The following is a 12,288-nucleotide window of genomic DNA, read 5'->3' on the forward strand; positions in this document are numbered from 1 at the left end:
ATGGTTGGATTAAGGTGGTTCCGTCGACCCCGAGCCACCGTAAACCATCATGGTTAGGTTAAGGTGGTTCCGTCGACCCCGAGCCACCGTAAACACTAATGGTTAGGTTAAGTTGGTTCCGTCGACCCCTAGCCACCATAAACCCTAATGGTTAGATTAAGGTGATTCCGTCGACCCCGAGCAACCATAAACCATCATGGTTAGGTTAAGGTGCTTCCATCGACCCCGAGCCACCCAAGTGGACATAAACCATCAAGTTATCCACCCAAGTGGCATCAATCCATCAACCATCAAGTTATCCCCAACAGAACCATCAAGATATCCATTGGCATCAGCAGAAGTTGCTTTAGTGGCATCAAACCCAAAAGAAAACACATTGTAGTGGCATCAAACTCTAAATAGTATATCATTGTAGCATGAGCACAAGTTGGTGATGTGTCATCAAAGCAAAACAAAGCACATTGTAGCAGCAGCACAAGTTACTGCAGTGGCATCAAACCAAAATAAAGCACATTGTAGCAGGAATACAAGACATTGTAGTGGCATCAAACCAAAAGATAACATGCCACATTGTAGCAGGTGCACATTGTAGAATCAACAGAAGTTTGCATCACCTTCTGCCACCTCTACTAGCATTGAACCAGGCCATCCATCCAGTGTGTGTGCCATCAGTTGGTGGAGGAGCACTAGAAGTTGAGGCACCATACTGCCTTGGGGCAGAGAAAGGCCTTGAAGAATTTGCACCTCTCCCAGCAGAAGATTGAGCACTAGAAGATGCTCTTCCAGATCCTCTTCCACCACCAGCCCTTCTTCCTGCACCTCTACCAGCACCACTTCCACCACCTCTACCAGCAGCACTTCCAGTTCTTCCTCCTGGTGTTGGAGCAGGAGCCCTAGTTGTTGCAGGTGGAGCAGCTCTTGGTGTTGGTGCAGGAGCTTTAGGTGTTGGTGTAGGAGCCCTAGTTGTTGGTGCAGGAGATCTAGCTGTTGCTGAAGCAGCTCTAGGTGTTGTTGCAGGAGCTGTAGGAGCAACACCTCTTGCTTGTGAATTCCTTCCAGCAGGCTTGGAAAACAATTCAAAGGAAACACAGTTAATAATACTACAAATAAGAAAGGCAATTTACAGAAACATCAAAATGAAGAACTAGTACAAAGGGGCTTACCACATGTTTGTTCTTTCTTAAGGCCAACTCAGGTTTCAACTGTTTAAGGTAGGTTGTGTATTTATGCCCTTGTAATCCACAATTGCTACAAGTTATTGTCCCCATTCTTGAGGTGGACTTTGGCTTTGGAACTTCAAATTTTCCCTTTATTCTCTTCTCTTTCCTTCTTCCTTTCTTCACTTTAAATGCTGGTGGTTCTATGTCTGGACCTGGGGTCTTTGTCCAGTCATGCTCACCAAGGACAGGATATATCATTGGTTCATATGCTGCCAAATAATATGGTTTCTTGAAGAATTTGCTTACAAAGTCCTCTGGAAACCTTTTTGCCTTGTTGATTGCTGAGATGGCATGGTTACATGGGATGCCACTGAGGTCCCACTTTCTGCAACCACGGGTTTCAACTTCCAAATTGACAGCATGTGTTTGCTCACCACTAGTTACTTGCCACAAGTTAACACCTGCTTGAATGGGTTTGCAGTACCTGGCCCTTTCCTTTTCAATCTCCAACTTCTCACTGTAATGTGGTGTGATCTCCCATCTAGCTTCCCTTCCACTCTCTCTATTCCTGTGCCACCTAACCATCTGCTTATCCTTTATGCCATCACACATAGTTCTTATTGGTTTTTTCCTATGATCTAGGATGTACTTGTTAAACACCTCTGACAAATTGTTGACAACCAAGTCAGTCTTGCTATTTGTGTCAAATGCATGCCTAGCCCATGTTTTCTTGGGTATTGCACTAAGCCACTGCCAAGCTTCCACACTCTCAGCTTTGAGATCATCCATTGCTTTATTAAATTTGTGTTCATTATATGCATAACTAGCATTATCCATGCACTTCTTAAGGTCCTCCCCCCTAAAGCCAGCATTCTGGAAGTTTGCATATATGTGTCTTAAGCAGAATCTTTGATGACTGTTAGGAAAAACTCTATTCACTGCATATAATAGCCCCTGGTGCACACAATTTAAACAGCTAAGCTACTGTCTAATACACATGTAAACACATATTTAGCAGGCAAAGCAAGGTGGATAAACATACCTTCTGTCTGTCTGACATTATAGTATATGGACCATACTGTCCAACTTCTCCTCCAAGACAAATCTTCAGTTGGTGTAGAAACCAGCACCAGTTTGCTTTGTCCTCTTGTCCAACAATGCCAAATGCCAGTGGGTATATGTTGTTATTGCCATCTCTACCAGTGGCAGCAAGGATTTGTGCACCAGTGGTCAGCTTGATAAAACATCCATCAATACCTAAAATAGGAAGTAAACATAACATGTCAAATGCATTTATATGTGCAACCTATTGAAACTAACAACATCAAAGTAGTGTACAAGCTAAAATGAACTAACCAATGAATGGTCTACAGCCCTGTAGAAATCCCTCCCTTGCTCCATTGATGCAGTAAAACATGGCATGGAATCTTGGTCCTGGATGTGGGATTTTTTCAGTGGCTTTTGGAGTTACAGTGGTGACTATAACTCTACTCCCAGGGTTTGTATCCATCACAGTCTGAGCATAGTCTCTCAGCCTTGGGTATTGCTTCCTATGATCTCCCAACACAGCCTCAACAGCTAAGTTTTTTGCCCTATATGCCATAGCCTTGGGCACATCCACACCATACTTTTCCATGCAGGCATCAATAAGTGTATGTATGCTAGTACTGACATCAGATCTGAATAGTGGCTCATATTGCTTTGCAAGCCACTTTGCACTTACCCTGCTTGTTTCAGTAGAACTAGGGCAGGTGTGTTGTATCCTCATCTTCTTAATTACAAAAGTGTTTTCCCCTTTTATAACAGCTGCCACAATGCAGAACTTACAATGTTCATTCTTGCAATGCACAATGATCCTCTGATCTGAGTTCCTGTGATACTTGAAGTCTCTGCACTGAGTGATGTGCAAGCTCAACAGAGCATCTCTGAATTGATGTTGATCTTTGAAGCACATATGCAGTTTTAGTTGTTGGTGTGGTTGTTCCAAATCCTCATTGTACCATACTCTAGCTGGCCTCTTCTTTGCCCTACTCTTCCTTTTTTGAGGTAGCACAAATGCTAGTGGCTCAAACCCATCATCTTCACTGTCCTTCAATAAACTATCATCTTCTTCATCTGATGATGGTTTCCAATCAGGTTGCACTTCTTCTAAAACACTGGAATGTGACCTTGTTGTTGGTCCCCTCCTTACTTGCAACTTCTGCTTCTTCTTTGCTGGCACATATATTTTTTCCTCCTCTTCTGGAACAATAGGGTCATCATCCTCCAACTCAAATAATTCCTCTACCTCTGTGTCACCCTCATAATGCACTTGTTCTTCATCCTCTAATTCTTCTTCTGATTCTTCATCCTCTGTTTCTTCCTCATGTTGCTCTTGTACTTCTTCCTCTCTCTGTCTATTTCCCTCTTCCATCTCCATGTCTTCAGCATCATGCATTTCCTCATTATAGTTAGGCCTTAAATCCCCCATGTCACTATCATACTGCCCTTCAGATCCTTCAGATGAACATGCATAACTGCCATCATAGCCAACTTGTTCTTCTTCCACAACTTCTTTTAACTTGGGATTTAGAACACTCCTGCTCTCTTGTGTTAAAACAGCAGGGCCTACAGCTGCAATATAACTGCTACTCTGACCTTCATAAGCAACACCTTGCTGATCAACAGCATAAACAGGAGGATCGGCAAGATCAAAAACAACAGGCTCAGAATATTCAGTTATATCTAAATTTTGCTTCTGTACAAAACCCTTCTGTGGTACACTGACAGCTGGTGGACAAGCCCTAAATAGCAAATTAAGCACCAAACTCTCCTCATTCTGCCTCTTGATCAACTGTAGTTTAACATTACTATCAACCAATTCCAAGCCCTGCTCTCCTGGGGTCTCCATGTAAAACATCAGTGGATCATCAATACTAAAGCCTTGGGTTTCCATCAATGCAACCATATTTAGATATGTCACATCTGAACAGCTTAATTTCCTCTCTAACAGAGCATTATTGTCAAAATGGATCCTAACATTCCATATGTCTTCATATAAACTACAATTCACATGCAATTTGCCTAATCAGTACACTATAACCCTAATTAGCAAATAAATGAGAAGAAAAAAAAGAGACAGAAACAGAAACTTACAGGACGCCGCCGAGCCCGTGGGTCAGCTCATGGCTATTGCTAGGGTTCGCCACCCATTGCTTTGCCAGCCGTACCCGCTGCTCCATGGACAGTGCGGGCTCAATGAACTCGTCGTCGTCGCTGGAGTACTCAGAGCTCGAGTAGCCATCGCCGCCCTCGATTGGAGATCTCCCCTCGATTCCTCCTGCCGCGCCGATGCCGAAGAGGGGAAGGTTTGCGCCGCCGCCATCGCTGTCGCCGCCACCGCCGCTGCCGCCACCACCGCCCGGGGGCGCCGCCGCCATCGCCGTACGCGCAGGGGAGCTAGGGTTCGTCGACGAACAGAGACGGCGAGGAGGAACAGAGTGGAGCACGGGCCGGTCCGGTTCGAGCCGGACCGCACCTATTGAGCGAGCGGGCGCGTGTCGATTCGCCAGCGTGGCATCTGATGCGCGGGCCCGGGCGGTCAGTTCCAGCGTCAATACGTACAAATACGAAGTTTAGCCTGATTTGCAACGGTTCGGTCCAAACGTGGTACTGACACGTAAAAATTTTCAAAACTGGTACCAATTCGCCACCACGACCCCAATTGTGGTACTATTGTGTAATTAACTCAATATAGCTCGTACATCCACCTGTAGTGGTGCCCTACAATAATATTATTACATACGTACAAGTGCTCACAATAGTATAGGATCATTTTCCATATGCGTCTCTACAAGGCCAGAACCATTCTTCCCCGGGGAAAAAGATCTTGACGGGGGGCGAGGGAGGCTCAACCACCAGCCTGGCCGGAGCAGGGGCCGGCCGGTGGCTTGGCCACTACCTAGAAACCTTCATATAAAAACAAGTATAGTCACCAATGGAGCTTTGCTTTCCCTAACACCATTTGTCTTTGTTTAAGCAAAACCCCAGGGCCTGTAGGCCCGATTACAGAGACGCTGATGAGGCGCACAGCATAACAATATATATATATAATCACCAGCAAGAAAACAAGGCGCCCGATTGGCTCAATCTTTCCGGTCCGTATCTTTGTCCTTTAAGCACGTTCTAATTTAGTGTTTACAGTAGCGAACAACGGCGATGGGCTCCATTGACAAATTCGCCGGACCGCCCTACCCACGAGATATTTATCGCTGTTGTTCCTCAGATGATACGGACCACACATTGTGCGATTCGCAGTGTGGGTCGATGGTGACTGCCAACCATGAATTGTCAAGATTTGCTCCCGAAGATTTTTGTTTCTGCTTCCTCCGAGTGGCCCATACGAATTTATTGACAGATGGAGTACTAATTTTGGGTTTGTCCATGAACAGCAACGTTGACACTTTGAATTGCTGCTAAATACGGAGCACTCATCAGCCGAGACCATTTCCCCGGCAGAACGCCGTCAGCGGAAGTGTGCCATGGTTAACTGTTCAAGTTCAATTGCATGCACTGCTCGACGAAATTAGTGCGGCTGTTTCTGAAGGCATGCATCATCACTCTACGTCAGCCCTCTAACAACTTTGCAATAAATATTCTGAGCGTGGAATTAATAGATCTCGGATCTAGACCTCCACCAGGTCAATTCTGTGCTTGAACCACAACATCATCAAATGTTAAACACCGCCATCAACCGAACCTTGACAGCGAAATGCGGATCTAAAGCTTGGCTCTCATTTCACGCGAGATCGCTATCTGTCGAATTGGATGGCCTACACGAAGGTGTGGTTAATTTATGCCTAATCATGTAGGGTTCTTAGCTTACCTGTCACCGTCTGTCATTATATTTAATCTAGAGATAGCTGCATTCCACCCCGTTGTTCGATTGTATGTTAGCGAGTTGTTTAGTCCGCGCGGCCTTTGCCATACAGACATTTATACTGCATAAATATGCGTAACTATGCTCCAAACTAAAGCATCATCAACGTTAGAGCAACGCTAATAGCTCCAGTGTCCTTCAAAATAACTACCGTTACAGAAAGTTGAGGCAAAAAAGGGCCTCCAATCAGTGGCGGAGCCAGGAAAATGAAATGAGGAGGGCCGAAAGCTATTAAGCTTTGTTAGGGAAGGCCAACACATCAAGGTACACCATTTTAACAGCAGATAATTACTTGCTCACATGCATATTAGGCTTAAATAAGGGATGTTGGGGGGGGGGGGGTCAGGGCCCCTGCTGGTCCCCCTGTCTCCGCCACTGCCTCCGCCACTGCCTCCAATAGCTTCTGTAAACCCGATTTTTTTACATGACCCCGTATAATTGCCCAAAACGCCCCTCCGTAAAATTTTGGCGGGCACTCGAGGATTATGCTTCACTAACCTGCTAGTGCTTATTATCGGACACGGACACCCGTTTTTTTTTGAAACGGGCAAAAATGTTTTTTCCTTATATTGATATAGGAGAAGCAAACAGGGGTATGGCAAGAGCCAAAAACAAAAAAAAATGAGGAAGGGGACGAACACCGCCCCCGACAAAGGGGAAAGAGGATCAGCCTAAAAGTTCCGCCAGATTTTTAGCACCGGCGAGGATCTAGTCCTTCCCCTCTTCCCTAATCTTATGCATGACAACCGATGGCAAGGAGGACTTATTGTTGAAAACTCGTTCGTTCCTCTCTTTCCAGATCTCCCAAGTGATGAGCGTGATAGCTGAGCGCAAGCCTATTGGGGAGGAGGTGGTGGACTTCGAAACGGCCAGCCAATAGTCCACGACTTTAGGCCTACCCTCCCCGATGCTGCTGATGAGTTCTGGACAAGACAGCCAAGAGGCCACGGTCGTCCAGATATGTCTGGAGAAGCGGCACTCGAAAAGAATGTGACGTGCCGTCTCAGGGGAGATACGGCATAGCTGGCAATTAGGTTGGTGCAGCCATCTGCATTACGCCAAACGATCAACGGTCCATAAGCGGTTCTAGACAGCGAGCCAGGCGAAGAAACGACACTTTGGAGGGGCCCAGGTCTTCCACACGATGTTCCCAAACTGGTCGGACAAAGAGGCAAGGAACTGGACCTTGTAGGCAGAGCTGGCCGAGTAGCGCCCATTAGGGGTCAAGGACCAGGTAGTGGAGTCCTCAGTGTCAGGATGAAGCTGGATATCCGACAGGAGCTCCCAGAGGCGGACGTATTGTTCCATGTGATCGACAGTGAACGCATCCATTGCGATGTCCGAGATCCAGTTGTTATCAGCGAGAGCGTCCTGGACCGTCCGATTCTTCCTCTTGGAAGCCTTGAAAATAAGGGGAGCCAGGTCTTTTGGCGGGGTGCCATGGAGCCATGAAGACGACCAGAAGGAGGCCTTGGCGCCGTTTCCGATGGTGACACGAGTAGCCGCATTGAAGAGGTCAAGGTCGGAAGCGTCGTTGGGGGTTTCAGAGCCCACCCATGGCTTCTCAGGAGCCTTCCACTCATACCATATCCAGTGAAGTCTCAGGGCCCAGGAGAACCTCTCCAGGTCCAAAACCCCCAAACCATCGAGCTCCTTGGGGCGGTAGACCTTTTGCCAGTTGACTTTGTATTTCCCTCCACTAACCGCCTCCTTACAGGCCTAGAGCATGCCGCAACTGATCTTCGCAAAGGCCTTGAGGATGCCTTTGTCAGCCTTTAAAGCCGCCAGCAAGAAGATTGGCATGGAGGAGAGCATAGACTTAACCAGAGCAGTGCACCCGACACGATTCAGGAACTTTCCTTTCCACGGGCTAAGATGAGCCACCGCCTTGTCGATGTAGGGTTGAAGGTCCACATGCCTAAGTCTTCTGAGGGAGAGGGGCAACCCCAGGTACTTAATGGGGAAGGGGGTCGTAGTCGCCGGGAAGTTTGCCAGAATCTCCTCCAAGTTGATGTTGGCACATTGGATGGGGGCGATGGAGCTCTTGGTCACATTTGTCACGAGGCCAGAGACTACCCCAAAACTCTATAGAATGCTAGGAAGGCCTTCCGCATAATGTGCCGTGGGGGATAGAAACATGGCAGCGTCGTCCGCATGTAGGGAGACCCTGGGGCCTGAATACCTCCAGGCATAGCAGACAACATGCCGGATTCCGTAGCCTTTTCCAGAAGTCTTTGAAGTGGGTCGATGGCAATGTCGAACAGGAGGGGCGAGAGGGGATCGCCCTGACGAAAACCATGTCCATGCAGGATGTCCCTCCCAGGGATTCCGTTGAGGAAAACCGCGTCCATGCAGGATGTCCCTCCCAGGGATTCTGTTGAGGAAAACCCTAGAGGAGGCAGTGGTGAAGAGAGTCGTCAGGAGGGCCCGCCATATTTGAGGAAAGCCGAGGGGTTGCAAAAGATCCAGCATGTAATCCCATCGAACAGTGTCGAAGGCCTTGGCGATGTCCAATTTGATCAGAAGTGACAGAGTATTGTAGCGGTGTAACCGGCGGGCGGTGTTCCTGACGTACATGAAATTGTCGTGGATAGTTCTAGACTTGATGAAAGCGCTCTGACTACGGGAAACAATGTCGTTCATCTTCGGGCTGAGACGTCGTGCCATAGCTTTGGTGATGATCTTCGGAACCACATGGATGAGACTGATGGGCCTTAAATCCGATATGGACTCCGCACCGTCCTTCTTAGGCAAAAGCATGACATTGGCCGTGTTGATGATGTGGAAATTAGACGCTGACAGCTCGAAGAAGGCATTGATGGCGGTCATAAGGTCATCCTTGATTATATCCCAACAAGAGCGAAAGAAGGCGATAGTAAAAGCGCCAAGGCCCGGAGCCTTGTCCGCGGGCAAGTCATCAATAGCCTCCTTTATCTCATCCTCAGAGAAAGGCAGGCCCAGATCCTCCAGGGGGTGGGTGGTGATGTTCAGGGCGTCCCAGTTGAAGTCCAGTGTACGAGGAGGAGGCGGCCTAGAGCGCGGGAGAAGTGGTCGAAGATCAGCCCGGCTTTATCATCATGAGTCACAACCCAGCCAGTGTTATGCTTGAGTCTCAAGATGTGATTTTTGCGCTTCCTCGCATTAACTCATATATGAAAAAAAATTGGTGTTGACGTCGCCCTCGCGGAGGTAGCAAATTCCGGAGGCTTGACGTTTGCGGGATCTTTCCAGAACAGTGAGACCCTTAACCCGACGTTTCAGGTTAGCACAGAGCCATATTTCTTCCTGGGAGAGTGCGCAAGACTCTTGAGCAATGTCCAGCTGCAGAATGACATCCAGGGCCATGAGGAGTTGCAGATTGCCATCAGAGAAGAGGCCTTTGCTCCAAGATTTGAGCCCATGCGTCATGGCCTTGAGCTTGTGATTGAAACATGGACCGGCTGAGAGTGCGAGGAGGGTGCAAACCAAGCTTGTTGGACCACCTCCTTGAACCCCCGACATTTTGGTCCAGAAGGATTCAAAGCGAAAGACAGGCAATTTTCATGGGCGACTCTGGTTGGAAAGGAGGAGGGGGCAGTGGTCCGAGAGGGACAAGGACAGGGCATGTAGCACATGATTCTCGAACATGAGGTCCCAAGCAGCGTTGCAGAAAGCCCGATCCAGACGCAGAAGAGTAGGGGTCTCCCTTTTGTTGCTCCAAGTAAACCTCTGGTTCTGCAGCTTCAGCTCCTTAAGCTGACAGTTGGTGAGGGTCCTTCTGAAGAGACCCATCATACGGAAGTACGGGTTGTTGTTGTTCTTGTCCTCCGCTTGGTAGATAAGGTTGAAATCCCTAATGATGAGCCATTTTGAGTCGTCAGAAGGCTTGACGGCGATAGCTTCTGAGAGAAAGGCTTCTTTCTCGGCGTGATCTGTAGGGTCGTAGACCATAGTGAGCTTGAAGGAGGTACCACATGCGCGAACGGAGACGCTAGCCAAGATCAAGTGAATGCCGAGGTGAACGTTGGAGACCTCCACATGATCCTCGTTCCAGAGTAAGAGGATGCCGCCCTGGGTGCCGATGGCCGGACGGTGAGCGAAGGAGCAAAGACTAAGACCGTCGATATAAGAAGTCGTTTGTTGATTGATGTGGTCGAGCTTGGTCTCTTGGATGCAAGCAATATGACAGCGGGTATCGACGAGGAAGATGTGGACGGTGTCTTTGCGACCTTGGTCGTTTAGCCCATGGGTGTTCCAGTCAATGATGGAGAGATTAGATCCTATCATAGTGACAACAACCGAGATGAGGTGATAACTTAAAAGACGAACATAGAGACTTGCCCACAAAGTGATATAGACGACGAAACGTAGCAGGAAAGCAAGGAACTAAACAGTCACGTCCTAGGCATCTGGCTCGCACCCTCCTGGACCTCCCATGGAAATGAGCGACTCGTCCGCTTCGGTCATGCTGCGGATGTTGGGCTTGAAGAGCTTGGTTAGAGCTTCAATCCCCTTGTCCGGAAGCGGGGTGCTGAGCTTGTCGACGTAAGCCTTCCTTGCATCCAGCAGAGGGACTCCTGCAGTAGCAACACCAGAATTTATACTAGAAGTAGAAGAGTTACACAAAGTTCATGGAAGGATCACAAAGGCTTATGCACTAAGAACGACAAGCCTTTTGGGGTTGTATCCAAAGACATGGAAAGGCATATTTTTAGGTTAGCAGACAAAGCCAAAAACTTCACGAACAGAACGCCAGGTCGCTTCCACGCCATCAGAACATCGTGCCTCCGCCACCGTTGGCCGCGCCGCTGCAAGCCCACATCGTTATGCTGCTGGGCCACCCTGCCACCAACAGCTCGTCGTCGCACCTCCCCGCGCCACAACTCATTGTCGCCCATGACACTAACTTGTGGGCCCTAGGCTTGTTTAGTGGGAAATAGAAAAGAATAACAGGATGATGTTTACTGGAATGGAGAAAAGACCTCATTGGACAACTTCCCTTAAATTTTACAAACTTCTCGTAAAACGCCTTTTATTGGAGCTAATGAAGTTACTCTTACCTCCTAAAATGGACACACTATCCATCCGCAAGCGGCGTCTGGACGCATCCGCGGACATGATATCGGAGTGGGCCATCCCACCTTGTCTCCCAAATGCATGTCTTCCTCTATTATCCTAAAAGAATTAACTTAAATTATAGTAATGCCCTACCGCCAAATCGACCTTCCATAATTGCCTTCAACCATTTGTGCTATTGTCTTCCGACATTTGAGCTATTGCCTTCCGCCAAATAACAATAGTAGTGGAGTAAAAATAGCTAACAGAAATCAACCTTCCGCCAACATAGCTATTGCCTTTCGCCAAATAGCTAATAGAACGACATGATTATTGATTTAATGTTCTCCTTCCACCAAATAGCAGCTGTCTTCCGCCAAATAGCAGTGGACGTGGGTACGCAGTAGCTTTTGGTATGCTCAAATTCCCACAAACGTCCCGCGAGTTTGCTTCCGGTTTGCGGGAAAGTGGACCCATCCTCTGACAAATATGGGTCCGAGTCTGATGGCTCAGTTCGGAAGTTTGCAGGCTATTTGAGGGTAACCATATCTTTTGACTGTCGTAATCTTTAAGCATGAGCCGACATAGCTATGATAATTGTGCATGCAAATTCATTGTCGCACATAAACATAATGAAAGGATCAATATGACGACTAGAGGGGGGGGGTGAATAGGCGTTTTAAAACTTTTACGGATTTGGCTTTATCCTAATGCGGAATTAAACTAACGGAGGCTCAACTAAGTGCACCAACAATCTATGCTAAACAAGATAGGCACTTAAGGAAACTAGCAAGAACAAACTATATCACAATATATGGAAATGTAGGAACAACTAAGCAATTCAACTAGCACAAGATATACAATAAGAGCAAGTATGAATTGAGGAAAGTAAAGGGTGTGGGTATGAGATAACCACAAGCGAGTCGGGGACGCGGATTTATCCCGAAGTTCACACTCGTGAGAGTGCTCATCTCCGTTAGAGCGGTGCCGAAGCCAAAGCTCTGGGGCATCACCAAGTGACTTGCCGTATTCTCCCTTTCGATTCATCCCCAACGGACGAGTCTCGATTCACTCGGGGTTGGTCTTGAAGGCGACCACCACACCTTTACAATCTTCTCTGGAGCACACCACAAACACAGAAGCTTCTGGAGGAACTTGACCACCTAGGCCACTTCA

The 12,288-nt window shown here is 47.7% G+C and overlaps 1 protein-coding gene across 1 annotated transcript; it reads right to left on the reverse strand.

Moving 5' to 3' along the window:
• Positions 1-610: 610 nt before the first annotated feature.
• On the reverse strand, positions 611-4,381 carry LOC119310153. Its single transcript, XM_037585990.1, has 6 exons — positions 4,296-4,381; positions 2,517-4,201; positions 2,203-2,417; positions 1,645-2,114; positions 1,164-1,545; positions 611-1,063 (listed from the first exon to the last, which is right to left on the reverse strand). The coding sequence occupies exons 1-6, from the start codon at positions 4,379-4,381 to the stop codon at positions 611-613; spliced, it is 3,291 nt and encodes a 1,096-aa protein (XP_037441887.1).
• Between the last annotated feature and the right edge of the window lie 7,907 nt (positions 4,382-12,288).

This window comes from Triticum dicoccoides, chromosome 5B (assembly GCF_002162155.2).
Source record: "Triticum dicoccoides isolate Atlit2015 ecotype Zavitan chromosome 5B, WEW_v2.0, whole genome shotgun sequence".
NCBI classification, from domain to species: Eukaryota; Viridiplantae; Streptophyta; class Magnoliopsida; order Poales; family Poaceae; genus Triticum; species Triticum dicoccoides.

What these genes read in the sequence shown, in the direction of transcription:
- LOC119310153 (XM_037585990.1), bottom strand. Translation starts at nt 4,381, where the DNA reads ATGGAGCAGCGGGTACGGCTGGCAAAGCAATGGGTGGCGAACCCTAGC. An exon ending in CACGGGCTCGGCGGCGTCCT is followed by an intron (nt 4,202 to 4,295) that starts GTAAGTTTCTGT and finishes TGTGAATTGTAG; the next exon opens with TTTATATGAAGACATATGGA. An exon ending in ATTGAAAAGGAAAGGGCCAG is followed by an intron (nt 1,546 to 1,644) that starts GTACTGCAAACC and finishes CCGTGGTTGCAG; the next exon opens with AAAGTGGGACCTCAGTGGCA.